Here is a 27,807-nt window from a genome sequence, read left to right as displayed (position 1 = left end):
CCTTGTCTCTCTGTGTTTACAAACAAAAAACTTCCAAACCTCCATATCTCAAAGGCAAGGGGAAGCCACCTGCTTGTCTAAAATTTGCTGCGGGTGTAGCTTGTGGTAGATGGTGCGAAACATCTCTGTGAGAGGTTACTGCCCTGCCTGTTGACTTTTGGCATCTTAGGAGGCTTCTTTCTAGCTTGGAATCCTGGTTTTATTTCACAGAAATTCCAACTGATGCATCTTTACTCTTAGGAGGACAGAATCTGAGCGTAAGGTCTCATGAGGATGGGAGTCAGAAGACTGGGTATTGAAAGATGCATAGTAATCCGTCAGTAAGCTTCACAAGTAAGCTGAGTCCTGGGGAAAGCCATTTAAGGAAGGAATTTGTGAGGAAGTGGGTGTGCAAAAGTGGATGAAGACACTGGAACCCACAGATACTCTGAACAAACAGTGTTATAAATACTTTCTGATGTAGTGACCACTGCTTTCCTGACCCAAACCCCACCGTGCTGCTGTGTACCCAAATCCCCCATGTCCCTTATACTCGCCATGTCCCTGCAGGCACCCCAGCCTCTAGGATGACAGATCAGTATCTGCTGATCCAAGCTGGCTGAAGCTTGGCTTGCTGAACAGCAGCCTCTGGCTTTGCCTCAGGTGCTCTGCAGTACATACTGGTGGTGATGCGACTCCTTCATCCTGAGCAGGGTGTGCCCAGAGAGTCTGGGCACAGTGTTTCCTGGGTGCCAGTTTATGTGCAGTAATTGTAAGGGGTGAAAAAGAGCTGGTCAAGGTCCTAGGCAGCACTTTCTTCTCAGAAACTGCAGTGTTGCTACTAGGGCTGTGTTTTCATACTGCCATTTATCCTTCTCTGCCTGAAATACCTGTTCCCTATTTCATGCTTCTCCTGTCCTGTAGTTTTCTCTGCCCTTCTGCTTGGTCCTCCCTGTGCTCCAGTTATATCCTGATCTGGAAGGACTTCTTGAAATATTGTTGAGTGCAGCGTCAGCCATGACCTTGCAGGTCTGTCAACTAAGCCAGCCTGGTTACCCTCCCAGTGGGAACCACTTGAATGCAGAGTGTCTGGGTCTCTGAAAAGTTCAGTGTCTGTGTGTACTCAGTCTGGCCTGCAGACTGGGTAAGGATCAAACCTGTTGCCTGTGTCTTCTGGCTGGCTTTTAGGGTTTGGCAGCTGTTTCGCTTAAAAGAAAGCATGAAAGGACAAGGCAAAGGGAGGGAGTGGGTCAGAAGATGAGGGGAGAGGGAAGAGGAGAGAAGACAAGGAAGGCATGAAAGGGGAGGAAAAACAGAATGAAAAGGAAAAAGAAAAGCCATAGAAAGGAGAGGGGAAAGAAAAATTATAAGAAGATAAAATGGGGGAGGGATGTCATGGAACAAGGAAGGGAAATGAAACTTCTTCCATTAGAAAAGGAGGAAGAAATCAAGGAGTGCAAGCCTGCTGTTCCTCATTTAGCTGGTTTGATCCTGCCCCCAAGGTGGCTGGTCCTGCACTGTTTGGCCTTCCAAATACTGTGTTTGCTGTTCTGTGGGGTTGTGGTAAGCTGCTGCTTTTCCAGGTTCCTGGAGGCAGGCCTGCCCTGCTGCAGCATCTAGTGCAGGGATAATGTGGATGTCACAAGGTGCAGGGCTGAGGGAACCTTTTAGGAACACACTTCAGGAACATCTTGGGCACATGAAGTGGAGCATTGCAGCTTTGCAGGTGTGGCTGTTGTCCAGGTGTTATGCAGGTGAGATGAGTGGCAAAGCAGCACCGCGGTACACACACGCCTGAGCGGCTGGCATGGGCAGCAGGAAGGCTTGGCTGAGCCTGAATGTTCTGACCTCCAGCACAGGAATTCTTCCCCCTTCAGTTCCTCTCTATTCCCTAAAGCTGGAATTGCCATTGGGACTTCTAGTACCTGCCCTTAGATCCTCATTCCATCAGAAGGCATTCTGTGACATGCCAGACAGATCTTGTGTGTTGGGACAGACAGAGATGATGCTGTGGGAGGTTTGGGACAGTGTGAAGCAGAATGCAGAGGCTGTGTCAAAGCTGCCCATGGGGCTGAATCCCATGACACACAAACCTGCTGCAGAGGTGTACGGTTTGGTGGTTGTGGCCTTTTGGGATTTGTGGTGGTTTGGCGGTTGTGGTCTCTTTAGATCTGTGGTGATTCAGTTTTGCAGGGCTTGTTTTGGTTTGGTTTGTTTCGGTTTGGTTTGACTAAAACCCTGGTCTGTGTTTTTCAGAAGCTTCACTGCTTTATCCATGTGCTAAATGGGATTGGTATCTGCAGAGAGTTTGCATACCCTTTTTTTCTTTTAATTGCTTGTCCTTCTTAGTCAGATTTCTTTGGTGCAATGGAAGTGCAGGAGTTTCAAACACGTCTCTGCTGTTGGAGTGCCCAGGAAAGCTGGGCCCTGGTGGGGAAAGGGGTGTGTGTGGCAGCTGTGATTTTACATTGCCTTTGATCACAGCGCAGCCCTGTTTGAAGCAGTGCTGCATGCAGGCAAAGCAAAGGCCTGGGTTTTACTGATCTCATGAGCTCCTGAATAGGGCTAGAAGGGGAATGACAGAGGGAGAAGAAAGCTTTGGAAATGAAAAGGAAACCCCGTGAACCCGGACAGCATTATTGGCTGGATTTGCCTACCAGGGAGCCGTTCCATTTCTGCCAGGCTAATTCTGCTCCAGCTTCTTTCCCCCACACCCTCGACCCCACCTCCCCCTCTCTCTTCCCTTCTTTCAGAGTGTTTTGTTTTTGAGGCATGGCTGTAGTAACTTGGTTCTCAGGCTGGGAACCCACTGAGCTGTTGCCATGGTCACTGGGAAGCTCTTCGTGCCATGTGCTTCAAAGGGAACCTTTCCCCTCCTGGAATTCCTGCCTTCTCTGCATACAGCACAATGAGACTCCTTCTCCTTTGCCTGCCAGCCTATGCTCCAGCAGGGTAACTTTGCTCTGCAGGAAGGGAAGAGCAGAGCTGCCTACAGTGCCTCTTGCATGCCGGCTTCTGTTGTATTGCAGTGGCAGTACCTGCATCAGACCTTCATGTTCCAACATGCAGCCCTTGTTCTCTCCCCACCCCCAGATGTTTTTGGGGTAAATGACATCTATCAAGACAGTGAAATACAACCCAGCAATGCCATTGGGTTTTATTTTAGTACAGGATGGAGAGTGAGAAAATGCTGAAGATTTGCTTAAAAGTGGCTTCTCTTTGCTTTCTGCAGGCTTGAAAGTCCACAGGGAAGGATTTTGTTCTTGTTTCTCTTCCAGGGACTCTTCTCCTGTATTAATAGGATGCATGTATTTGAGGATGTGCATCTGAGTAGAGACTAACAAAGAGAGGAAGTCCCTGCTACTACAGCTTCCTGTTTTCTTCAGATCAAAGGAAGCTGTAATATGAGGAAATTCCTACCAGTTCTTCCAGTATCCATTCACTTTCCCCCCCCTTTTTTAGTTTATTTACAAAAAACCCCCAAATACTAACTAGAAGAATCTCTTCTTTTGCCATGTCATCATTGTCTTTATGCTGCTTATGTTGGGGCCAAAGTTGGCATAGTCTGAGTCTGTGTTAAGTGGTCTGATGGTGACCTTTTGCCTAGCAGTTTGGTTCAAATATAAAGCTGCCTACAAGGTAGTCAACTGAGAAATCATGGGGCTGCCTTAGTGTTTTTTACTAAGAGTGATCTGCTCTAAGACTTGAGGAACAGCAGGACCTGTGGAAAGTCCATTTGAATCTTATTCTTTCGGAGTTACTGAAAGTAATGAAAAAAGGAAGTTGGGTAGAACAGAATTTCCTTACACCTTTATATTAGCAGCCTCAATGAGGGTGCTGCAGTTCCATGGGGCAGTTGGGAGTGCAGTGCCCGTGCAAAGCCCCTCTGGGCTTCTGAGAAGCAGGTCTGGGTACAGCTGGAATGGTTTCCTGTGGAAATGGATTCAGCTCAGTTGTAGAAATGCATATGGACCACCCTCTTGCATGCCAGATATATTCAGTAATGAAGACTGAGCTGTGGAGTAGATGAAGATGTACAGTTAATGAGGGAGATGACTAAAACCATTGGTCAATGTGTCTGAAGCTTTGTTAGTTCAGATACATTCAGCTGGTAAGGGCAGCGCAGTAGCCCAGCCCCTGCCACGTGCAGCAGAGATGCTGTCACATCAGGAGTGCTTCTTGCATCCACTGAAGCAGCTGACATTCAGCTTGTGGTATCTGTGCCAGTCTGGTGACCTTTGATGGCTTCTGTTTGTCAGCCCAAGTAGACAGCATCTAAAAAGCATTTGGAATGCATTTCACAGCAGTAGTCTCAAAATTTGCAGTAAAATTTAATTGGTGACTCTGAAGCTGGTGGAGTTTTTTTAATTTGCTGGTTTCTTTGGTTGTTTGACTGTGTGGCTATGTTTGTGTAATGCCCAGTGGAGGCAGGAACAAGTATGAGGAGGAGGGTAAAAGGATCTCCTCTTTCTGATGGCAGTGCTGGTGCTGTCCAACTGCAGGTGGAGAAGAAACTTAATATTGGTTGTTTTGCACTCCCAGGCCTTCTGTATTATGAAGGAAGTTACAAACATCTTTACAGCATTGTATTTTAAGTGATGCTGATACTTTATCTTTTGACATTTTTCTTTCTTTCTTCCCCAGTGCTAGCAGTGCAGCACACAGACACACCGATTCCTGGGAGTCTAATCAAACTGCATAGACAAGGTCAGAAAGAGAGGGTAATAAATGTTTTTTTCAGGAACAACCTGGATTTTCACAGTGACAGACAGAAATAGTTGGTCCTCATAGTCTTCCTGATAGGACCAAGTGTGTATTTTTTAACCCCAAAAGGATAAAAATGGCGTAAAGCGAGTTGCCTTTGCCAGCAGCTCGGTGCATTTCTGCCTCCCATCTCCTTGCCTCTGCTTCCTTCCACTGCAGACCGTGCAGCACCTCCAGGCCTGGCTCACAGATTAGAGAAAGGATTTGAATGAGTATGACAAAGAAGTAGTGTTGCACGTAAGAGTGTTTGGATGCAGAGAGGATGGGATGTGGCACAAAGCAGCGGTCTCATCACTGTAGCTGAAGTCTGGAGTTTGTGTGAACTTTTCTCATGTCTTTCCTCTTTCAATCCTTTCATCTCCTGACTCCTTTCTGTCTTCATCCCTGTGAGAGGAGGAGGGAAGGGTTGATTGTACGAGAAAAACTGACAAGCAAGCCAGTTGAATTGTGGAGAAAATGGGAAAGGTTTGTGTCGTGTATGGGTCACAGAGTGACAGATGTAGAGGGAAAGAAAAGAGCTGCATCAAAGTCTGAGGGGAGCGCTGAAAGGAATGGACAAACAAGGGCTGAATCAGGTTGTGCCGTTCAGAAGTGGATCTACCAGGGTTTCATTCACGACTGGTGGAGGCCTTTCCATCGGCAGCCAGTGCCAGCAATCTGCTGTTGCATTGTTTTACCAACTTCCTCTCTGTGTTCTCTGCACCATTACAAAAGGCAACCATGGAGAGAGGCTGTCTCTTGTGTTTCTCCCTCTGGGCACTCCTTAGACTTGCTGCTGTTGGATTGATTACTTTAAATAAATGTCCACTTTTAGAGTTGAGTCCTTAGCAGTCCCTGCCACCATCTTCACTCCTTCCCAGCCAACTGTGGCACACAGCTGCTTTTCCCTTAAGCTAAAGGAGCAGCTGCTGCACAGCACATGTTACTGAAGGCTCTGCTCAGGCAGAACTCCCAGGGAAAGTAATGCAAGTCCAGGCTGAGTGAAAACAAAGGAAAATTTTTTTTCATGGGCACCACATACAAATAATAATACCTGAATGTTTTATGACCCTCCTGATGCTGTGTGCCTTGTGAGCCTCTCAGCCATTAGGGGATATTTTTCCTTTACACACAGTCTGCCTGTTTCTCTGAAAGGAGAAATGCAGTGGCAGACCTTTGAATGAGGACACAAACGGAGTTTGAAGCAGAGAAGCAAGTGGGCAAGTAAGTGCAGCTATGTTAGATTACAGAAATGAGCACAAGAGAAGGCTGGCAAGCAGAATAAGATAGATGGATTGGGAAGCAAAGAAAATAAGGAGCAGAGAGGAAGGCAGGGGATGGAATTATGTGGGACTTCAAGAGATGAGTGACAGGCCTAATTCTGATGTGCCGAGAGACAGAAGGCTCTGCAGGAAATCGGAGAAGTGGGGAATGTGGTCAGAGTTGCATCAAAGGGACTCCCAATGTTCAGAGTAAATGACGGGCAGATGCAGTCAGCAGTGGTGGAAAGCAGTGGATCATAAAAGCTTGTGAAGTAGGAATGTTTTGCAAATATTTTCATGAGATTGAAAGAGCAAAACTTACATGAAACACTCTTTGTGTTTCATGTCCTACTTCATTTGAGCTCATTTGCCAGAAGCTGTTTTTCTGCTCAGAACATTTTGTCTTCACAAGGGCCAGGTGGATATTATCTAGAGGTGGCTGTTTGGGTAACTTGATGGTTTCATGCTTGTGCTAACTTACGGAACCAACTCCAAGTGAATCAAGCGATTGCATCGTGAGCTCAAATGAGTCTGCAGTGTCTTTTTGGTCAATGTAGCCCTTTGTGACTGTATGTCATGGAGTGTAGAGCTGGATGTGTTTGTGGTATGAGTTCTCTAGACAGATCAGGTATAAATTACCAACGTTTGCATAGCTGTTGCCTTAGAATTGCCGAATGCGAAAAACTACTAAACATACCGAGTGCTGTAGATACTCTAATGCATTCATGTCTCAGTTGTCAGCCCCGGGGGTGTTGTGTTTACTTGGTAAGCCCAGAGATACATTACAGACATGGAATTTTTCAAAATGCTCAAAGAGTTGGGTTTGGGTAGGAGTAAAGATTGTCCTTAGCCCCAAGGATCCCAACAGCGAGCTCTGAAGAGTTAGCCAAGGCAGGGCAGGCGTTTTTGAAGAGCACAGAGGGCACAGACTCTCGAGTCCATGAACAGTGGTGAAACGCCCAGAGGGTCCCTTCAGCTGACTGCAAGGGACTAATGAGCCAGCCTGGCTGTTTATGGGCTGTGGTTAACCTCTTGCAAGTTAGGATTTCCTGTCGCCAGCAATGAGCTGTGACCGCCAGCACCGCAGTGTTAATGACGAGGTAGGGGCTGATGAATGGCTGGGCTCCAGACAGCAGCCCTCACTGGCAAGGAATCAAGTGGCTAGAGGGGGAAAAACAGTGATGTCTGCAAGGGAAATAATGCAAACTCCAGAACCTATAATTCCTATGTTTAAAAAAAGGGAGAGAAAGAAACTGGCGACAAATTCAAACCAAGGGAAGCTTTTATCTCTGCATTCTGAATAGAAGATTGTTCTTCAGCAAAACTGGCTGCAAAAGCCAGGCCAGTTAAAACAATATGCAGGCTGCTTGCCTCCAAGTAACCAGAAATTGTTGGCTCAGAGCAGCCTGCTCTGAGGAGCCAACCTGCTGGGAGATGTTATCCAAGCAACAGCCTGAATGTAATTCCTCCTGCTGTGGAATGACTCTTTGGCAAATGAAGACCCTAATTAGAGATGGAAGGGTTTCTATTTTGTTTTTCTTTAATCCTTACCCTGAGGCCTCTGCAATACAGCCATGTCTCTGCTTGTGTGGAGAGAAGTTTCCAGTTCCCCTTTGTAACAAAAATTCTGCACCTTTTTTATTCTCTTTTTCCTCTTCTGTTTTTGTTTGTTTAATTTTTATTTTTTGTTTTGGGGACTTTTAAATATTTTTTTTGTTATTTTTAAAGACTCAATGAACTAACAACAGGGAACCATCACAGTTTGGGACCTTGAAGCTAATCTGATTCACAACCCAGGGATCCCTGCTTGAAAGCAAGTCTGTGTCATCTTACATGAACCAGCCCATGGGAGGGTGCTAGATAAACTGGAATCCGGGCCCCTCATGCATACTGAACTTAGCCGGGCTGATTCTTCCAGGGTAGAGAGAGGATCTCCTAGAATCTGCAGTGCTCTGCTGGAAGCCATGGGAGCTTTACACACCTTTGCTCATACAGAAAGATCGGAGTCCCTGGCTGGGGGGTTCTGACTACATTCTCTAGTCTTGGGTGCAGATGCTACTCCCTGACAGAGAGGACAGAAGGTCTAGGGGGGTGCACTACAGCATTTTTGTGTGTGTAGAAGTGAAAATATATTTGCTACCTGGCAGCTCAGCCTGGTGTGAGTGACCTGTCTGAGCACACTCTCCTAGGCACTTAATGAGCCTGCAGAGAGCACTGAGGTTTCTGTCAGTACTGACACTTGGATTCGCTGTTCCATCACCTCAGGTGATGACTGTGTTACCCTAACGTGTCTGTCCCTGGTTACTGTAAATAGCAACCCTAAAACTACCATATCAGTGGATGGAAGCCAGCTAGGCTGGCTAAGGATGAGGCTAAGCAAGACTTGATGCTAAGCAGAGGATGCTATGAATTCTGATCAATTTCTTACATTTTAACATAGGTTTGTAGCCCAAAGTGGGCTGAATTTAGTCACGCTTGCCTTAGTTTCTTTTCAGCACTTTTGGTGTGCTGCGGTCATATTTGTACCTTGCCTTGGAGATAGAGGACAGCAGTATGATAATTAATGAGCACAAAGATCTTCAGCCTTTTGAATGATCTTTTGGTTAATTGTTTCAGTATACCTTGGGCAGGCTGCTGTGAATGCCTCGGACCTGTTCTGTGCTCCTTCCACCATCTCACACAGGCTGAATCTCTTTCTCATCTTTCTACAATATTTAAGTATTTAGCTGAAGCTGTGGCTTTGGAACCATGGTCAAAAACTGTTGTTTTGTTGAAAAGAACTTTCCGCAATCGTGTGAGACTCGCTTCTCAGAGAGATTGAACTTCCCCAAGGAATTGACTGAGACTGGATGGAACTCCTGCAGGACTTCACATTCTTGCAGGTTTTGCCACCTCCCATTTCTTTCTCACAATTCTTTCATTTCCCTTTTGATGTTTCTACATGCCAGCTTTGATTTGAAGGTAGGACTCTGCTGGAGCAGATGCCTTGGGTATCTGAGTTGGGAGGAGCTCTGGTATATGCTCTGTACACAGCTTGGGTGCTATAGGGCTGGCTTCTTATGGCTGTCTGGTTGATAGTGCTTTTACTTTACAATTCCCCCAGCACTTCTCCGTATCTCCATTGTTAAGAACTTCTCTCAGCACCGCAGCAGGGTGCTGTGTCTGTACTGAATTATCTTAGAGCTAGTTTGCTGTTTCTAGTTCATCCACTTTCAGTATGCCTTCAATGCAAGGATGAGGTTCAGAGTTACCTGGGTCAGCTGCAGGCTGATCCTTCAGTGCACAACGTGTGCAGTGACATCAGCTTGCAGCCCCTGTATTCAGGCAGTAACTCTTTGGAGGAACTGTTGCCCTGAAAAGGCTCCAGGCCTCACAAGATGTAGCAGCGTTTCTATGTGACACCATCAGCTGTCCCACACTGCATCCAGCCACTTCTTGCTGAGGTGCCAGGTGTCCTGTCAGTCTGTTACCTTCTTCAAGTCCGAAGACCCCTCCCTGTTGCTCTGCTACTGCTGACCCTTCTCTTTGTGCCTGGTTCCAGCAGCAGGGAGTGCTCTGCGGTGGCAGAGGACAGACCCCGGGGGAAGGGAGTCGCAGGACTCTGAAAGGCACCATGAGCCCTTTCCACGCAGCAGGCTGGGCTGTGTTCAGGATTAAATGTATGTCTTTCTCATGTTGTTTTCTGCTCACAATGTTTCTCCCTAACCCCAGTGAGAGCCTCTCAATACGGAGTGATATGGATCACACATAATTGATGTGATTACCTACTGCACGGGGTGATATTTTCCTTAAACTACTGCCCCTGTGCACTGCACTGGTTAGGCCACACCTTGAGTCCTGTGTCCAGTTCTGGGCCCCTCAGTTTAGGAAGGATGTTGACCAGCTGGAACATGTCCAGAGAAGGGCAACAAAGTTGGTGAGGGGCTTGGAACACAAGGAGGAGGAGAGGCTGAGGGAGCTGGGGTTGCTTAGCCTGGAGAAGAGGAGGCTCAGCGGAGACCTTACTGCTCTCTACAACTACCTGAAGGGAGGTTGTAGACAGGTAGGGGTTGGTCTCTTCTCCCAGGCAACCAGCACCAGAACAAGAGGACACAGTCTCAAGCTGTGCCAGGGGAGGTTTAGGCTGGAGGTTAGGAAGAAATTCTACACAGAGAGAGTGATTGCCCATTGGAATGGGCTGCCCGGGGAGATGTTGGAGTTGCCATCATTGGAGGGGTTTAGGAGGAGACTTGATAGGGTGCTTGGTGCCATGGTTTAGTTGATTAGGTGGATTGGATAATCAGTTGGATGCGATGATCTTGAAGGTCTCTTCCAACCTGGTCTATTCTATTATGCTATTCTATTACATAGTTTTAAAAGGTATTATTATTAAGAGAAGTCCATTGGGGTTTATTTGTGAGTGTATTTTAAAATGTAAAAATACCACTTTGCCATCTTCTGTTGCTGTATTTCTTAACTGGTAAAGCAACTGTTGCCAACCCAGCGAATGCAGTATCTGGAGGGCACATGCGTAAATCATATCCCAAAGTGCCAGGAAGGAAGGACTTTGTTGCTGGGGTGGTTGTGATATTCTGTCTTTGCTTTCAACTAGAAATCTGACAGGCAGTTCCTTTGTCATTCTCTCAGCAAAGGTTTGAGATGGCATCCTGCTGATGCGTGGCTTACCTTGGTTTCTGGAGTTGCCAGGGCATTGTAATATTAACAGAACTGAGGCATCAGCTGGTTAATTAGTAACCTCTGCTGTTTGCAGAGTAGAGGATGTCCTTTTCTCCTTCCTCCTCTGCCCTGCAGAGCTGGCCTGTGGCCTTGCTTTCTAGCTCCAGTGGTGGTTCAAGGGGCAAGGTATTTGTGGTGATTGAGGCTGATAGCAGTGTAGGAGAGAGACTGGGGATGCCAGCATGGTTCAGATGTTGTGTCTGTATTCTCAGTAGCTCTGAGAGAAAAAGGTTTGACGCTTGTAATGAAAATGTGTGTTTGACATAATGCTATGGGGTCTGTGCGGTGGTGAGCAGGGTGGAGCAGACTGCAGCACTGGAGAGTCTGATGTTGAATGCTTTTGCAAGTACAATTGTGAGTCTTTGCCAGAGATGGGGTTCGTTCTGCCCGTGATGTTTTCTTTTACCCAACTGCAGCAGCTGCTTACTGAATATATGTTGAATAATCTGGTGCCATTAGGAAACACACCCCAGATCTATGTTCACCATCAGATGAGCAGTAGTACTCATTCCAGCTGACATTACAGAATACAGAATTAACCAGGTTGGAAAAGACCTTTGAGATCATCAAGTCCAACCTATCACCCAACACCATCTAATCAACTAAACCACGGCACCAAGTGCATCATCCAGTCTCTTTTCAAACACCTCCAGTGATGGTGACTCCACCACCTCCCTGGGCAGCACATTCCAATGGCCATTCTCTCTTTCTGGGAAGAATTTCTTCCTAACATGCAGCCTAAACCTGCCCTGGTGCAGCTTGAGACTGTGTCCTCTCATTCTGTCACAGGTTGCCTAGAAGAGACATTTGAGCAGCCACTATGTTCTTAAACATACTGAGAGGTTTTACTGAGCTGGTTGTTTGTTCCCCCACCCCCCCCCCACCCCGAATGGGATGCCTCTTTTGTGCCCAGTAGTGGGGAGGAGCACCCAAAGTAGTCCAGTGAAGAGTACTTCCCTTTTTGTTGTAGTAAGTATAGTGCCGTGAAGCCTGCTGTGCTGTGCTATGGAATCACTGGATGTATCTGTGGGCTTACACAGGCAGCCGATACTCCTAAAGCATCGCTTTGTCCCTTCAGTCCATCGTTTTTGACTAGGCTGTTCACTTAAACAGTATTTATAAATAGTAATCTGGCTTTAGCAAGAGCAATGTTCAACAGAATTTGAGTTACTACCTTAAATGTGTGATGCTTTGCTATGTTGATGTAAATGGCAAAGCTGTAAGTGATTTGCAAACTTTAATTTCCCCACCTGTGGTTCCAAGTCCCAGTCCTTCTCTCGCCTGTAATTTATTCACACTCTGCAACCCATTAGAGTGCCATGTCCTCATACATAAATACAGCTGTGTATTGTGAGGGAATCCCAACTCTGGCAGAGTAGTAAATGTCATTAGTAAAGGTGTGATTTATCTCTTAAACCACAGCCCTGCTGAGCAGCTTTGCTTCTTTGTGGTGTTTTCTTCAGCACTGATGTATTAATTTGACTTAGGCCATATCAAAAAGCACTGGAGGGGATACTTAGTGTTCATATCTGCAAGCATGTAAGGGCCTTCAAGCTGTCAGCAAGTGGCTGACCTTCTTACTGGTTTGGTTGTTGCTCTCCTACCTGGTTTCAGTGAATGAGAGGTAGCAGTGCACCTGTTTAATAATCATCTGGTCCCTCATTGAAAGTTCGTCTCATCAAGGAAGTTGTTGCTTCCTTACTGTGTTAGTCTGGCCCACAGGAAGGGAGTGCAGAGCTCTTCAAATCTTCCTGCTTTTCTTTGAGGTAATAACTAAAATTTCCTCAGGCCCAGAGGTATGAGATCCTCACACTTCTGTAATATGCATTTTCTCTCATTCACTCTAGGTTGCTTGGTCTAGTAAATTCTTCCACACTTTAATCTGAGACAGTATTTAATAGGCATCTTACTGGTAATGGTTATCAATGAGTTCTAACAAGTAGCTGGCTAAAATGTACTAAAAAATAACTTTCCATCAGCCTTCTCCATGAGTAACAACAATCTTTGTGAAAATCCTATCAAGACCTCCATAGAGCTAACCTGTTCTGTGTTTTATTATGTTTGTACTTAAGGACAGAATGGTTTTTGAATCACAGTTTCTACATGGCAGGCAGGCAGTTAGCTGCTGATCTGCGGTGCACATAGCTTCCCTGGAGCTCACCTTGGGACCTTGAAACCCTAGAGAGAGTTGTGATGGTGGTGCTTGCAGAGGGTGGCCATTTGTAGGCTTTTGGAAGAGTGAAGGCTACTGTCACTGTAAACAGAGTGGTCACTGGAGTTACTCGAAGTGCAGTTACCAGTTGCTTTGTTCTGGATTTTTTATTACTCTAAACCCCAAACAAAACAACAAAACAAAAAAAGGAAGAATACTGCTATGTAGTAATTTATTTTAAACCACAGATGACAAGTGACCTCAGAAAGGGCCACGCCTGGCACCATAACTGCTTTGTCAGTTGCACGGAACCGAGGAAATGGCCCTTTGGTACTGTGAGGGTAAAGCAGGGACCAATGCAACGTTAGGGTTTTTGTTTCCCCCACATCCAACTCATTTCTGCATTTTTTGGATCTAGGTTTTGGCCACTTTGCTTTGAAAAATGGCTTAAGGAAAGCCTTTAAATGCAGGATAGTCATCAAGGAAGGATCACATGCATCATTTCGAGCTGTCCCGATTACCGAGTAGGAACAGGGTATTTTCAAAGACCTTTCGGCTTTAATTCTCCTACAGGGCTTGGGGGGATGAGGAGAGCGGCGGGGCCTTCCGCGAGCCGGCCGACCGACCGACCGACCGCGGTGGGCAGCGGGGCGCCGGCACCAGGGGCGCCTCGGCTGCCCTCTGGAGCTGAGTGAAGGAGGCGAATCCCAGACGAAACGATGTCTGCGCGCAGGCTCCGGCCTGCTCGCACTCGTTTGCTCCGCAACAAGGTGCAGTGGTTTTAAAAGCGAGCTCGGGGAGGGAGCGGCTGCGGTTCGTTGGCGGCGGCGCTCTCATCTGCCAGCCAAACCTGGAAGGTCAGGCGTGCTGCCACCAAGCCGCGGAGCTGGAGCCGCGGAGCGCGCCCCCGCGACACCCTCCCGGCGCAACTGCGCTGCCGCTGGCGGTCTCGCCGTGCTCGCGCAGGGTGCTCGGAAGCTGGGAGTCACCTCGCAGCCGGCTTCTAGTGCCGAGGTCCCGTTGTACGAACGAGTCTCCTTAGCACCTGGAATCTTGCACAGGGCCCGACTCCCCAGCGGGCGCCGGTGAGAGCACACACGGGCCGGTCGGCGCAGCCTCCTTCCCCAGGCCAGGCGTTACCCGCAGCAAGGCCGCGGCTCAGCCTGTCCCAGCCCCAGGACGTCACTTCCGGGGCGGGGCCCGCGCCTTCCGCGGCGCAGCGGCGAGGCCGTAGCAGGGGTGCGGCTGGCTGCGAGCCGTGGTTTGGGCCCGGTAGCACCTGCGGGTGGCACTGGGCCGGGGCTGAACTAGCTCGGCAAGTTTGCGGAAGAAGGGAGGTGGCAGGCGGCTCGGCCCATTTGCTGTTACGTTCTCCAGCGGAATCCTTTTGATGCTTCTCATCGTTTAACATCTGATTTTGTAGTGCAAAACAAGGAGTGTCAATTACACCTTGGGGGTAATGAATTGCAGCACTTTATACTGCTGATTCAGTTTGTGCACAAAATCAAGGTTTTTTTCTTTACCAACCTGCAGAATTTCTGTTCAGAGATCAAAGTGCTTTGCTTGTTGACTAACCACCCTGAGAGAAGGACCCGAGCCGCCCACGAGAGTTCAGCAAGCACTGCCTGGATGTGAAAGGTGCTTCCGGGGAAACCTGGCTAAGCATGCACCACAGGCATGTGCAGTATGTGTTAGTATACCCCTTTAAACTTTTCCTCCCCAACAGCTATTAGCGATTAGCCAGGTGTTCAGGACTTCAAAAGAGACAAATACCTGCTGGGCTGAGAAGGAGCCCTGTTGGGGGTTGGGTTCCTTCAAAATGCTGTCAGATGGGTGTGGTTTATTTAAAATAAAGTACATGAGGAAAGCAAAGGAAGTTACCTGTGGGGGTTCAAACTAACTGTCCTGGCCAACATTCTTCTTGAAAAACACTGAGTGGTATTTCATAACTTAGCACTTCAATATGTTTCTTTTACATCTCCATTTAACTACAGGTTCTGCTAAGTCTCTCTGAAGAGCCTGTGTCCTCTTGTTGCTGTCACCTGTGTTATGACAGCTGTCATCACCTGCAGAAATTGTTACTTGCATTCTGCATCCAACAAAGGCAGTAACAGCTGTGAAAAGTCACTGGGAATATTTGCTCTGTGGAGCCATTGAATAACATTTAAACAGATGTACAGAGGCAGACACAGATAAAAATACTCTGTCTTAAAATGCTGTTTTCTCTAAGTGCTCTCTACCGGGTGGGAAGCCACACACTTGAGTAGGTGTGGAACCACCTCCCGTCAGAAGTGCTGCATGCAGCAGTCCTGACCTCCGATGGTCAGAAGGAGCAGTGCTCTCCCAGGGACTTGGTGCAGGGCTTGTGGTGCACTGGTTTGTCAGGACTGCTAGTGACACTGAAAAGATGTGAAGCACCTGTCCCGCTTTTTTTGCTGCCTTCTTTTTTTCCACTATGCTGTTGAGTTTGTCTCCCCACCCCAGTCACAGGGAAGATTGATGTTAATAGCACTTCCAAGTAACATAGAGAAAAAGAACACAATTTAACCAGAATTCTTACATTTAGAGGGTCTAAATGACATCTGAATTTAAAAGCTTGTTGAAGGAGGAGTTTGAGATGAAAGAGGCAGAGAGATTGCAGAAGCTATAGCGAGGTTTAACTGCATTCCATGCTGGCCCAGGAGTTCTTGTGTTTGTGATTACTCTGTTCTAACTACGCAGAAACACAACATGCTGTGTTTGATACCTGGAGATGAGGAAAGGGAGGCATTTTTGAGGTAAGTCGTCTTCTGGGGTGGGACTGAGGAGACTCTCTCTTATTGCAGGCAAAGCGAGCAGTACAGCGAGGAGCCACAGCAGTCATCTTTGATGTTTCTGAAAACCCAGATGCCATTGATCAGGTATGGAGAAGGGAGCCTGTTTCTATTACAGCCTCTGCTGACTTCTTTTGGAGTTGCTGAGGCAAGATTTGGGGACATACAGATCACATAGTGCACTTGCCTTAACACTTGCAGCTGCTGACCCTGGGGAACATAGTGCTGTGGTTTTTCTTGCTCATCTTCTGGCAGGCAGAAAAGTGGAACTGTTGAGAATATGATAGAAAAGTTTGGGGAGCTACATTTTTCTTACAGCCTTTGCTGGAATCCAGGTCCAGGATTGAGGTTTTGAGAAAGGATGGAGGCAAAATTTTAATGGCCCATTATGTAGTGGAAAAGCTTTCATTTGCCCAGCTCTGAGCATAAAACATGGGGTGTTTGGCCCTGCCCAGCTTGTGATCAGTAGTGCTGTTAGCAGCTACTGTATCTGAGGCTGCAAAACTGTTTTCAAATCTGGTTCTAAGCAAGATGCTTACAAAACTTACATTTCTTTCTTATTCACAGCTGATGATTTGTGGTCTCTTTTTTTTTTGGGGTGTTGCTGTAACTTCCATCTTTTCGTTTGGAGTGGGTGGGGTAATGTCTCTGTGAAATGCTCTGGCATGGTCCTTCTGAGGCCAATTCTGAGTTACTTTAGTAGGGATAGCGAACGCAGCACGCCCAGAAATAATCTGCATCTGGTTTGGTTTTGTCCTGAAAGAAGACTACTGTTGCTGCTGCAGCAGAAACAAGTGGGGCTGAGCATTTTCAAGTGCAGCCTGATGGTTTTAGGGAAAAAGAGATCATCAGCGTTTACATTAAAAAAGTCAGCTTTAATTCTGAAATGAGGGTTGGACAAGGGAATGCAGGCTCTGTGCGATGGATGCCTGGAGAGCTTTGCTCTGTCTGTACATCAAGTCTACAGCCTTCATCTTGCAGATGTGCTCAGGGATATTTCCCCCCCCTTTTATATACAGAACAATTATCTGCACAACGTTGTAATCTTTTTCTATTCTTTTTCCCTCTGTATTACAGCTTCCAGTTACTTCCAGTCACCCTGCTCTGAACTTGTGACACTGAGTACTGCCTTTTGCTCTCTTCCTTCTAGCAGCAACAACTTTCCTTTCTTGATAATAAACTGGGTGCAACTGTCCCAAGTAGCTGGAAAATTAGTCTAGTGGATGACTGACTATTTTGGATGTACCAACAAAATGGAGGGAGGTTCATGGTTTGGTGCAGTAGCTCACCAAGTAGGCTGTTAGAGGACAGAGCAGCAGCCTGTGTAAACACTCAGAAACAGGAGTGGCTGGACCTGCTTGGCTCCTTTCTCACACTGCTCTGTCTGGATACCTGTGTTTCATGCATTGTGATTCATAGTCAAAGCTTTCAGAACCCTTGACATCAGGGGATACTAGCTAATTTGTTTTTAAAATACCATATTAGTACTCACAGTGGGATTGTGGAAAACCATGACAGTAGGGTAACAAAGGAGGAAAAACTGACATCAGTTAATATGGAGTGTCATTAATTCAATGGAAGTGTCCTAAGAAGTGTCTAGAAAGCTTTCCCGGTATGCTTATTAGGAAGCAACAGAGCAACTAAAGAGACTGCTTTGAAAGGCAGGAGAGGAGTGTTAGGAAAGGCCATCCTTGCTGCCAGCCACCAAGCAGAAATAGGGAGCAGGCCTGACCAGGAGAGGAATTGTGCCGGGACAGTTCGGTGGCAACGTTGCTACCAGGTGGAAGGGCTTTCCGTGCAGGTTTGTGGGCTTCTGTCCCATTCATCTGAGTGACTTCTACTGCACACTGAAAATGGAACTTGTTTTTAGAAATGCTCTGTGAAGCCTGATTTGTTTTAGTTTTACTTTTGCATAGTCCGAAGGGGAGTAACAGCACCCAGAGCAAGACCGTGGCAGTGTGCAAAAGCTACTGAGGAATCAGGTGAATTCTTTCTTGGACAAGACGTGTTGAGGGAGAGGGACAGGGACAGGGGATTGGATTTGGCCTTAGGCCAGCAAGCCTTGTAGGCATATAAGATCTCTGGGCTGAATTCAAGTACTTCAGGTCTTCAGTACTTTTTAGCTCTTCCAAAAGCCATCTGTCTTAAAAAACAGTTTTATCAGTGTTCTCAGCAGCCCAGTCAAATACTAGAAAGAATTTGGTTTAAAGTCTCAATGAAATCTGTCAGCATCATCTGCACAGATTGAGTACTTTGTAAGCAGGAAAGCAGACCATTCCATTGGTAATTTCCTACATGTTTTAGCCAAATTTTAGATAGATCTCAACTATGTAGATTAGGTATCTGGTGTCATGCACTGTTCTTGTTCAATTTACTAATGTTACTGTCATTTCCTTCTTTTGCCCTGTACTATTTCCATCTGCTTGTCAGCAGACTTGGAAAGCAGCTCTAAGGTCTCCCAGGAGCCTTCTCTTCTCCACGCTAAACAGTCCCAACTCTCCCAGCCTGTCTCCATAGGGAGGTTCTCCACCCCTCTGATTATTTTCCTGGCCTCTTAATCCTCTCCATCAGCTCCATGTCCTTGGACATGGAGTGCTGGTGGCAGTTCTGCAGGTGGGGTCTCAGCAGAGCAGAGGGGCAGAATCCCCTCCCTGTGCTGCTGTTCTCCCTGCTTTGGATTCAGCTCAGCACACAGCTGCTTGCTGGACTGATGGAGACCATTACTGGCTCCTGGGGAGTTTGTCACCAACTGGCACCCCCAAGTCTTCCTCTTCCATTGAGCCATTCTCTTGAGCTTTCATGCTCGAGCCATTCCTTGTCCAGCCTTGCTCAGCTAGCAACCCTAATTGTTGTTCAGAAAGATCATTTGCTTATCCTTAATCTTAGTTTTGGTCTGTAAAAAAAAAACAAAACAAAACAACAAAACAACCCACCACAAAAGCCCAACGAGCAGCCTAAGTAAAAAGTTTAATTCAGGTTTAATTGTAGAAGACTTAAGCGGAGGTCTATGCTAGAAGAGAGGAGATGGTGCTTGAATCAGTTCCACAGTCGTGTTCCATTTCTCTCCACTGTCCAAAAGAGAGGTAGATTTCCTGAAATGTGCCTTTTGAGTAGATGTGTTGTTGCTGTTCTAGTTGAACCAGGGCTCAGAGGACCCTCTGAAGAGACCAGTGGTGTATGTGAAGGGTGCTGATGCTGTCAAGCTGATGAACATAGTTAACAAGCAGAAGGTGGCACGAGCGAGGATTCAGCATCGTCCCCCACGGGTGAGACTTCGAGGGTTTTATGTAGGTGTTGCTCTGCTGCTAGTTGATACAGTGCTTGCCAGCAGCACTGACTGTGAAGATTTTTTGATGCTCCCCATGAGCATTCACACTTTTGAAATTCTGTTGGCCTGAATAAATGGAACTGCACTGTGAACAAGCAGCTACACTCAGTGTAAGTGTAGAATTCACAATGTGGCACCGCTGTCTTTCATAAGGCTATTTTGAATATATGAATGACCACGAATGTTATATAGTAAAAGGGGTTTTTTTCTTAATTAAATGATTGCACTCTCCTGGAATGTCAGTTTGATAAGGTAATCTGCCTTTTGTTAACTAATAATTCTCTGTGTTATTTTAAACATGAGTTGATTGTTTGATAGTTTGTAATACAAAGTAGTTTTTCTTAGAGCTTTTTTTAAACACTCTCTCCACATAGTTATCGAAGAGGAACAAAACTAGAGGTCATCCATCTCCCAGTTACCACTTTGGTTTTGTTTTCTCATGGGATTCTACTCTTAAGAGATGTATTTGAAAAGTGCTCCATTTGCTGCAAGTGCAGATGTTGGGCTTTACTCACTTGCATGTGCAAGCAAGCCAGTAACTCGGCAAAGTATGTGTTGAGATTCACTCCCTTCAGAGCCCCAGGCTGTGTGGGCTGGGTTCAGAGACACTGCAAACCTGGCACCGTGTGCCTGGCATTCTGTATATTTGATCAACATGCAGTGCGATAGGAAGCCCAGGTGCTGCCTCGTGGCATGCTGGCTGATGAGCAGAACACGAGGGCTTGGCTTTGGCCACTGTGGCTGCCTGCATATGCTGACAGCCACCGAGAAAGCAGAGTAGAGGAAGGAACAGGCGGTCAAGTGTGACTAGAAAAAGAAAAGATAACGCTTTTGTTTGAATTTTTAGCAACCCACCGAGTACTTTGATATGGGGATTTTCCTGGCCTTCTTCGTGGTCGTGTCTCTGGTGTGCCTCATTCTTCTGGTCAAGATCAAACTGAAGCAGCGGCGCAGTCAGGTAAGGGAGCTGCTGGGGTGGGGTAGTCACCGAATGATGAAAGGTAGGGTCTCTTACTTTGGCCTGGAACCTGCTTTCTACTTCTGGAAATGTCAGACACTGGCTTAGAACAGCTGTCTTTGTGGAAAGGGTTTTCCCTATGGATGTATGGCTTTGGAAGAATTTGGAAATGTCTTTAAAGATCTGCATTGGTCTGTACTGTGCATTTAGTTAAATCTTGAAAAGAGTACAGAAGCAGTTCATGTAGCCATTGGGAAGGAAGAACATTGGTGGTTGTTCAGAGGTTGGTCATCAGTAGCACTAGAGTACTTCTAAGTAAGTCCAAGCTCTTGCTGCTATATTGTGGAGAGGATATCAGGACTGAAAATAAATTGCAGCTCTAGGTGAGGTACTTTGGTGAGACACTTTGGGTTTGTCCTGCCAAATATGAACTGGAAGGCAAATGGAAGCTAATAGATTCTGAAGGTTGTAAACCAAAGATGTGATGCACCACCAGCAGTATTAGAAAGGGAGATGATCAGTTCTACAAGTAAAATGAAAACAACTCACTGCCTTCCTACACTTCTACTATTGATTACAATTGGAAGGAGGAGAAAATGGTACAGCTAATTTCAAAACAGCTCACTTGACTTCCTCTCTCAAGAACTGCTTCTGGCAATGTGGTGGTAACAGTGTAAGGGGACACTGCAGTCGGTACTGATAGCTCAGGAAAGGTTTCTGGCCAAGTTGTGCACGTTGCCTTGAGGAGCTGCTGCCTGCCAGCCAAGCAGTTGTAGTCCTAGCGTCAGCTCCTTCACCTCGTGTCAGTGGTATGCATTCACAGGCTTCTGATCTCAGTCCTAGCTGTTAGCTGTTTGATTTATGAAGTGGTTCCTAGTCTGGGCCTGCCATGAGTTGGGATGAAATGTTCATTTCATATGGTGGTGTTTCTGGGCTACTATGCTGTAGTCCCTTATGCAGCAGTGCTGCCTTTTTTGTTTTGTTTGTGGTTTTGTTTTGTTTGTTGTTTTTGTTTCTTCTATTATAGAATTCCATGAACAGGCTTGCCGTGCAGGCACTGGAAAAAATGGAGACCAGGAAGTTTAAGTCCAAAAGTAAGGGACACCAGGAAGGTAGCTGTGGAGCGCTGGACACACTCAGTAGCAGCTCTACCTCTGACTGTGCCATCTGCTTGGAGAAGTACATTGATGGGGAGGTAAACAATGAATTATTTCTCCCAATTGGGCTGAGCATGTAGCTGATTTATTTTAGCACTGTGTTACGGTGCTGGCTGTTTGGTACATGGTGTACTGAGGTGGTGCTGCTTGCCATGATTGCACTGAGTAACCAGCTCAGCCTCACCTGCATTCTACATCTCCCAAAGAAATCTCAAGGGCTTTTCCCCATACTACAAAGAGGGAGGTGAGGGCACTCACTCTGCATGTTGCTACCTCTATCAGGTGGCTTTTCTGAGAAAGACTCATGAAGAAGTCAGACTTACTCTGGCCTTCAGTTCTCAGTATTTCTAACAAATTGTCTGCTACGATGATTGTGCCTTCAAGATCTGTTGGGTGTATGGGGGGCATTTGATGTTTTGCTTCTCAAGGCTTTATGGCACCTGGTCTTTAAAATGCCAGGTAGACAGAATTGCTGGGAAGCCAGAAGAGGAGATGCCAAAAAGGCTCAGAAACTGGTTTTTGACTCCTCACTTGCTGTCACTGCAATGATGTCGGTGCTTGCCTTCTGTGACACAGTTCTGCCAGAGAAAGCAATGAAAGGGTGAAATAGAAAATGGGCTTCTTATAACAGGCAGTCATTAAGTACAGCTTTAAAACTTCCGTAATAAGAGTTACTGGAGGACATTTGTTTTTAAGTTATTCATGAAAGATTTGTCATTTTAAAGGCAATAGAAGATAGCAGCTGCGGTATTTGAGTGCTACAAGCTACAAACAGAAAGTTAATGAAGTTAGCTGATGGTGAATTACTCAGAGTAGGAAGGATGAAGGCAGAAAAGAACTTCAGAAGGGCTGTATGAAAGTTTGTACAAAGTTTGTAACAGTTTCTGTACAGAAAAACTGACAACCTGGACTGGGACCGTTTAGTCCTAGAGTGCCTGGGGCCGAGGGAGTCCAAGGCCATGAATGGAGAGCAGGGACAGGAAAATCCAGCGTTTGTGTTTTTGCAGTACAAGACTGGGCACAATTAAATGAAACTGCTGGGACCCAGTCTGAATCAACATGTGGTGTTTCTCTCCCAGCACTGTGGAGCTGCTTGCCAGAGCATGTTGCAGACTCAAAAGCCTGGGCTCATAGCGAGACCCGAGCAGTACTTGGAAGAAAATTTCTTGTGCCTGTCAGCTGGTGCATATCCAGCAGGCCAGTGGATAGTAGCTGAAGGATGCAAGTGCTGGGCAAGGGAAGAAGTGTCATACGTGCTGTGCTGGTTTGCTTTGTCATTAGTGTTTTCCCTTGCCAGTAGCTGTAGTGAGATACATCATTAAATGAATTGTTTTGATTTTATGTTTTAAAAAGAGCCATTTAATAAATGGAGAACTGTAGTGTGGGGCTTCCTCAAGGTGTAGGTCATAGGACACAGAGAAGAGAGTATCCTACAGAGATGCAGTGAATCTGCATGGAGCCATAGCATGCCTGTGCAGACTCCTCCTTGGGGCAGCTGGCCACAGCTGCCTTGGCTGGGTTGAAACGGAGGGAATTTTTTGCCTTCTTGTTGCTTTGAGATTAGGAATTAATCAGTTTAGTTCTAGCTGTGCCAAATTAATTCTCTTGGAAGCAGAGCTGTGTCATGTCCCTTTGCCTGTTGCTGCAGGAGCTGCGAGTCATTCCCTGCACTCACCGGTTCCACAAGCGCTGCGTGGACCCTTGGCTGCTGCAGCACCACACCTGCCCCCATTGCCGCCACAACATCATCGGTGAGTGCTGCTGCCTGGCTGGGGCCGAGCAGCTCACAGGGTGGAGCAGCAGCAGTGCTCCTTGGTAGATGTGCACAGAGCTCAAGGTCTGCGCTGCCACGCGAGCTCAGCGGCACAGCCGGGAGCGGTTCCTGGCAGGACAGGTCTTGTTTATGGCTTTCCCTGGCTCTGGGCACCATGCCCAGTGTGGGGCAGCATGTGCCAGCTCCTGAGAGCAAGGAAGGCAGCCAGGGCTGTGAGATGGGTGGATTTCCTCTTGGTAATAATGAAGAAAAGATAATTATTTATTTTTTACCATTATTTTCCTGTGGTGGTGTAACTTGGAACATGATCTCCCTTACTTGCTCTCTGCCTCTTTCATTTCTTCTGTTTTGAAAAAGTGTTCTATTAATTACTTGACATTAATAACTTCTATTAACAATTGGCATAAAACTGTGTGCCATGAAAACTCAAGCAGCGACTGACAGCCTTGCTCTTGACCTGCAAGATCAGAAGCACAAGAATAAATCTGCTTGGAAGAGACCTCCAAGCTCATCCAGTCCAACCCTCGACCCACCACTGAAGGGTCAACACTAAACCATGTCCTGAGCACCAGCTCCACATGGGGCTTGAACCCCTCCAGGGATGGTGACTGCAGCACTGCCCTGGGCAGCCTGTTCCGATGTCTGAGAACCCTTCCAGTGCAGAAATATTTCCTGAGATCCAGCGTGAGCCTCCCCTGGCGCAGCTTGTGACCGTTTCCTCTGGGCCTGTCACTGGGAGACAGCACTAGAGGGGAAAAAGAGAAATAATGTTTAGGCAGAAGGCTTTGCATATGTGAGAACAGTGTCTGAAATTGCTTTGCTTCCTTTCCTTTTTAAGCAAATACAACTGTTTCGAAGGCTTCCAGGCAGATGGTTTTAAAAGTCTGTCTTTGTTTTGTTTTTGTTCCCTCTGTAAAAGCTGGGTGCATGTTTTTAAACCCTGAGTGTGTGTCTGAGTGTGTGTCATGTAATGAAATTCAGAACCAAACGTCCCTCTTCCTTGCATAAAATAGATTAGTTTCTCATTCCTTCTTATTTCTCTCCTTCAGAACAGAAGAAGGGAAATGCAGGCCCAGTCTGTCTGGAGGCCATCAACCCGGCACGCAGCCGGCAGCAGAGGGTGATTCTGCCTGTCCATTACCCAGGTCGAGTGCACCGAGCGGGGCAGATCACAGCATATCCCACCCGGACGAGCATGGACCCCCACGGGAACCCCATCACAGTGCTCACAGTGGAGCGCCACGGGGAGCAGAGCCTCTACCAAGCCCCCTCCTCAGCATACATCCGAAGCTATCAGCCCATCCACTTGGACCATGCTCTGAACACGCACCACTGCAGCCTGGAGCACAGGGCCTACTCTCCAGCTCACAGCTTCCGAAGACCCAAGTTTGGTGGGCGCAGTTTTTCCAAAGCAGCCTGCTTTTCCCAGTACGAGACCATGTACCAGCACTACTACTTCCAAGGCCTTAGTTACCCTGAGCAAGATGGACAGCTCCCAGCTGGCATTTCCTCAAAGGGTCCCTCCCGTGCCTTTCAGCCTGGCAGCAGCATGCTTTTCCCTCCTGTGGTACACGTGGTGCCCTCATCCCGCTTGGAGAGCGGCAGTGCCTCCAGCTTCAGCTGCTATCACGGTCATCGTTCCGTGTGCAGTGGGTATTTGGCTGACTGCCCTGGCAGTGACAGCAGCAGCAGCAGTTCTGGGCAGTGCCACTGCTCTTCCAGTGATTCCATGGTTGACTGCACTGAGGTCAGCAACCAGGGCGTCTATGGGAGCTGCTCCACCTTCCGCAGCTCCCTGAGCAGCGACTATGATCCCTACGTTTACCGCAGCAGGAGCCCCTGCCGGGCGGCTGAGGTCAGTAGTGCCAACAGGGCTGCAATCGTTCTCCTGGAGGGCCCTCACCAGGACGAGCTTCCAGCTCACGGCCACAGCCTGGTGGGTGGTGACTGCCGGCCTGTGCCAGCTTCTTCCTCAGGGGACCAACTGTCCAATTGCAGCATGGATATGAACTATAGCAGCAATTCCTCTCTAGAGCACAGGGATCCGAATGGCACTACCTCAGAGGGAGGACATGAGGCCGCTCCTGGTGCTGCCTTGGATATTAGAAGGAACTGGAAGAGCCCTGAGAGAGCAGGGCCACTCATGGAGCAGGCATGCACCTGCTGCTTTGAGCTGCAGCACTCTGCCCTGGAGCCCAGCAGCGGGGCAGTTGACTGCAGTGCACTCTTCCTTAGCCCTCCCCTCTGGGGGTCGTGTGGCCCAGGCATGGAACCGCAGGCAGGTAACACCCCAGGCTTGTACAGTATTAATTCAGACCACTTACATAGGACAGATGGGGTGAAATATGAGGGGCTGCCCTGCTGCTTCTATGAAGAGAAGCAGGTAGCCTGCAGCAGCAGCAGTGGCAGTGGAGGCAGTGGCTGCTATACAGAAGACTATGCAGTGAATGTGCAGTACACTCTCCCTGAGGAGGCCTTGCCTGGCTGCTGCACGGGGGTGTGTGAGCTGGGCCAGCGCATCCCCATCATACCTGAAGACAGAGACTGTGAGCTGATCCTACCCACGGAGTGCCAAGGGGCCCACACAGGAGTCTGCAGTTCCTGGGATGGGACACCTGAGCTAGACACTTACCTGCACTGCCAAGGTCTAGGAGAGGTACAGGATGAGAGGGAGGTGTGCTACGAGGCAGCCTCCTTCCTGCAGCAGAGCTACTCTCCAGAGGAGGATGCTGGAATGCTCTTTCCCAGTCCCACTCTGAGTTCCCAGACGCTGATGACAACCACAAAGGCCACAGGTAATGTGTATGGGGGTTTGATTGCTTGTTACCTTTCTGTCCTAGTGCATGAAATGCTGCTGACTTCCTAGGTACCTGCAGTCACAAAGGTGTCTGCTGCCCGTGTGTAAGAGCAGGTTGTTGACTGATCCTTCCCCCAAAAGTGTTCTCTTGTTCCCTGGGCTCATTGCTCATAACCTGAGGAACAGAAAATGACCATTTACTGTATAACCATATTCAGGGCTTTTGTGCTCATCTTATTGCAGGGAGGGGAAAATTGACTGCTAGTACCAGGGCCCATTAGAGCTCCCACACCCAGGGACACTGTGCCAGTCGTGGCAGCTGTGGTCAGCTGCCCGAGTAGGCAGGACTGCCGTGCTGGGAGGGGACAGAGAAGCTGAAGGACTGGGGAAAAAAAAGAGGAAAAGGAGTGGAAAAACTTGGAACTGCTGTAGAAGAATATGTGGAGAACATCTCTGCTGTGGACAAAGACAAGGGGAAAAAAGAGCCACTAGCAGAATGGAGGGGATATTCCTTACATGCCTTGCCAAGGCTGTTTTAAGGGTATTCATAAAATCATAAGGTACCCTAGGCTGCAGGGGATCTCCGGTCATCATCTAGTCCAGCCTGGCCAGTTCTGAGAGGAGACCAATTTGTCAGATGAAACCAAGTTTATCCGGCCAGGCCATGACAACCTCCAGGGACACAGACTGCACTGCTCTGGGCCCACGTTCCTGTGTTTGACTGCCGCCATGGTGAAGAGATCCTCCTTATCTGCAGTCTGAATGCTGCATTTTTCAATTTAAGCTCCTTATCTCGTGTCCAAAACGCATCCCTGTGAAGACCCTGGCTCTGTTGTTGTGACAGCTTCTATGGAGGCAGTGCAAAGTTGCTAGAGGTCCCCCCCCAAACCTCTTCTGCAAGCTGAAAAAGTCCTAGTCTCTCAGCCAGCTAAGGCATTTTGACTCTGCTGAATTTACTTCGGTCATTGTCTTGTTCTGGGGGGCCCCAAAACTGGGTGGATTCTTCTAGATGTAATGTTCCTCAGTTTTCCTTATCCTACAGGTGCTGGATCTTATCCCTTGGAGAGAGGCCAGATCGGCGACTAGACCTGTCCAGATGATCCTAGATGGAGAAGCAGAGCTTAGCAGAGACTCCAGATTCTCAATGGACTTAATTTGTTTTTTAAGCTTTGACAAACACACAAAAGTGGTAATGTGGAGAAGCCCCTCCCCTGCTTCCTCTCCCTCTGTGTCCACATCAGCTTGGTTGTCTTTGTTCCTCTCGCCTGAAGCCTACAGGCCTCCATTTGTGCGCAAAGCCCAGATGGGACATGGCATGGAGCACTTCTGAGCTCTGGTGCCATTTCTATATTAATGACAAAGTGTTATTTATATTTTCGTTTAGGAGCAACCCTGTCAGCTCTTGATGAGAGCTAGCAGCGTGTTGACTCAGCCAGGCTACGTGTAGATGCTATTATCTCCTACTTACAGGAGTCCAGCCTTCGATAAGCTCAGGGCTACACCTGCCTTAGAAACCAGATAGCACCTTGATATGTAGTAGTCCAGAGGGATGCAGCTGCTGAATGGATGTTGAGTTACCGACTACTAGTAGCAAATCCTAGTAGCCAGCAAGTTGTATGAGTGATTCTGAGGGAGGTCTCCTTTCTCCTCTCCCTCCTACCCCTTTCATGCTGCTCTGATGATTTGGCTAGGAAGGGTCTCCTGCCATTATGATTAGTTTTAACAGAGTGAGGGTAGGGAATTTGGTAGCTGAGAATGTTCCCATCCTCATTTCCTTCTAAACCATGGACCTCATATCTTCTGACAGATGAAGAATGCTGGGGACCCTTCCCTCAAACAGATGCTAGAAGAAAGTCCTTAGAAAGGGTAAACCCTTTGTAGGTCACAAAGCTTGCCTTCCAAAGGAAGTTTTTCAGGCACCTGTACCCCTGTTAGAGCTGTGAGGAATGCTGGCATATGCAGGAAGACAGCTTGCAGGGTGCTTGCAACTCGGCTGGCTCATTTTGGAAACAGGTCTGAAAGCATCTTTACCTCTTTAACAGACTGCAAGCATGCCTGAGGGGAGCAGTGCTTGTCCCCTTTTGTGCCTGTGGGAAAGTGAGGGGCTCGGCATAGTTCTTGTCTTCTG

At 47.5% G+C, this 27,807-nt stretch overlaps 1 protein-coding gene across 1 annotated transcript in view; it reads left to right on the top strand.

Annotated features, from left to right (window-relative positions):
• The window catches only part of ZNRF3 (zinc and ring finger 3), a 66,607-nt gene extending 39,297 nt beyond the window's left edge, over nt 1-27,310 (top strand). Inside the window, exons 3-9 of the mRNA XM_054173052.1 lie at nt 15,678-15,752; nt 18,800-18,931; nt 19,841-19,951; nt 20,979-21,146; nt 22,757-22,859; nt 23,932-25,677; nt 26,722-27,310. Coding sequence (XP_054029027.1) covers nt 15,678-15,752; nt 18,800-18,931; nt 19,841-19,951; nt 20,979-21,146; nt 22,757-22,859; nt 23,932-25,677; nt 26,722-26,765 — 2,379 coding nt within the window. The 3' untranslated portion in view covers nt 26,766-27,310. The remainder of the gene's footprint in view (nt 1-15,677; nt 15,753-18,799; nt 18,932-19,840; nt 19,952-20,978; nt 21,147-22,756; nt 22,860-23,931; nt 25,678-26,721) is intronic.
• The last annotated feature ends 497 nt before the right edge of the window (nt 27,311-27,807 follow it).

Source organism: Dryobates pubescens, chromosome 25 (assembly GCF_014839835.1).
Source record: "Dryobates pubescens isolate bDryPub1 chromosome 25, bDryPub1.pri, whole genome shotgun sequence".
In the NCBI taxonomy this organism is placed as follows: Eukaryota; Metazoa; Chordata; class Aves; order Piciformes; family Picidae; genus Dryobates; species Dryobates pubescens.
This window is presented reverse-complemented; position numbering and strand designations above follow the sequence as displayed.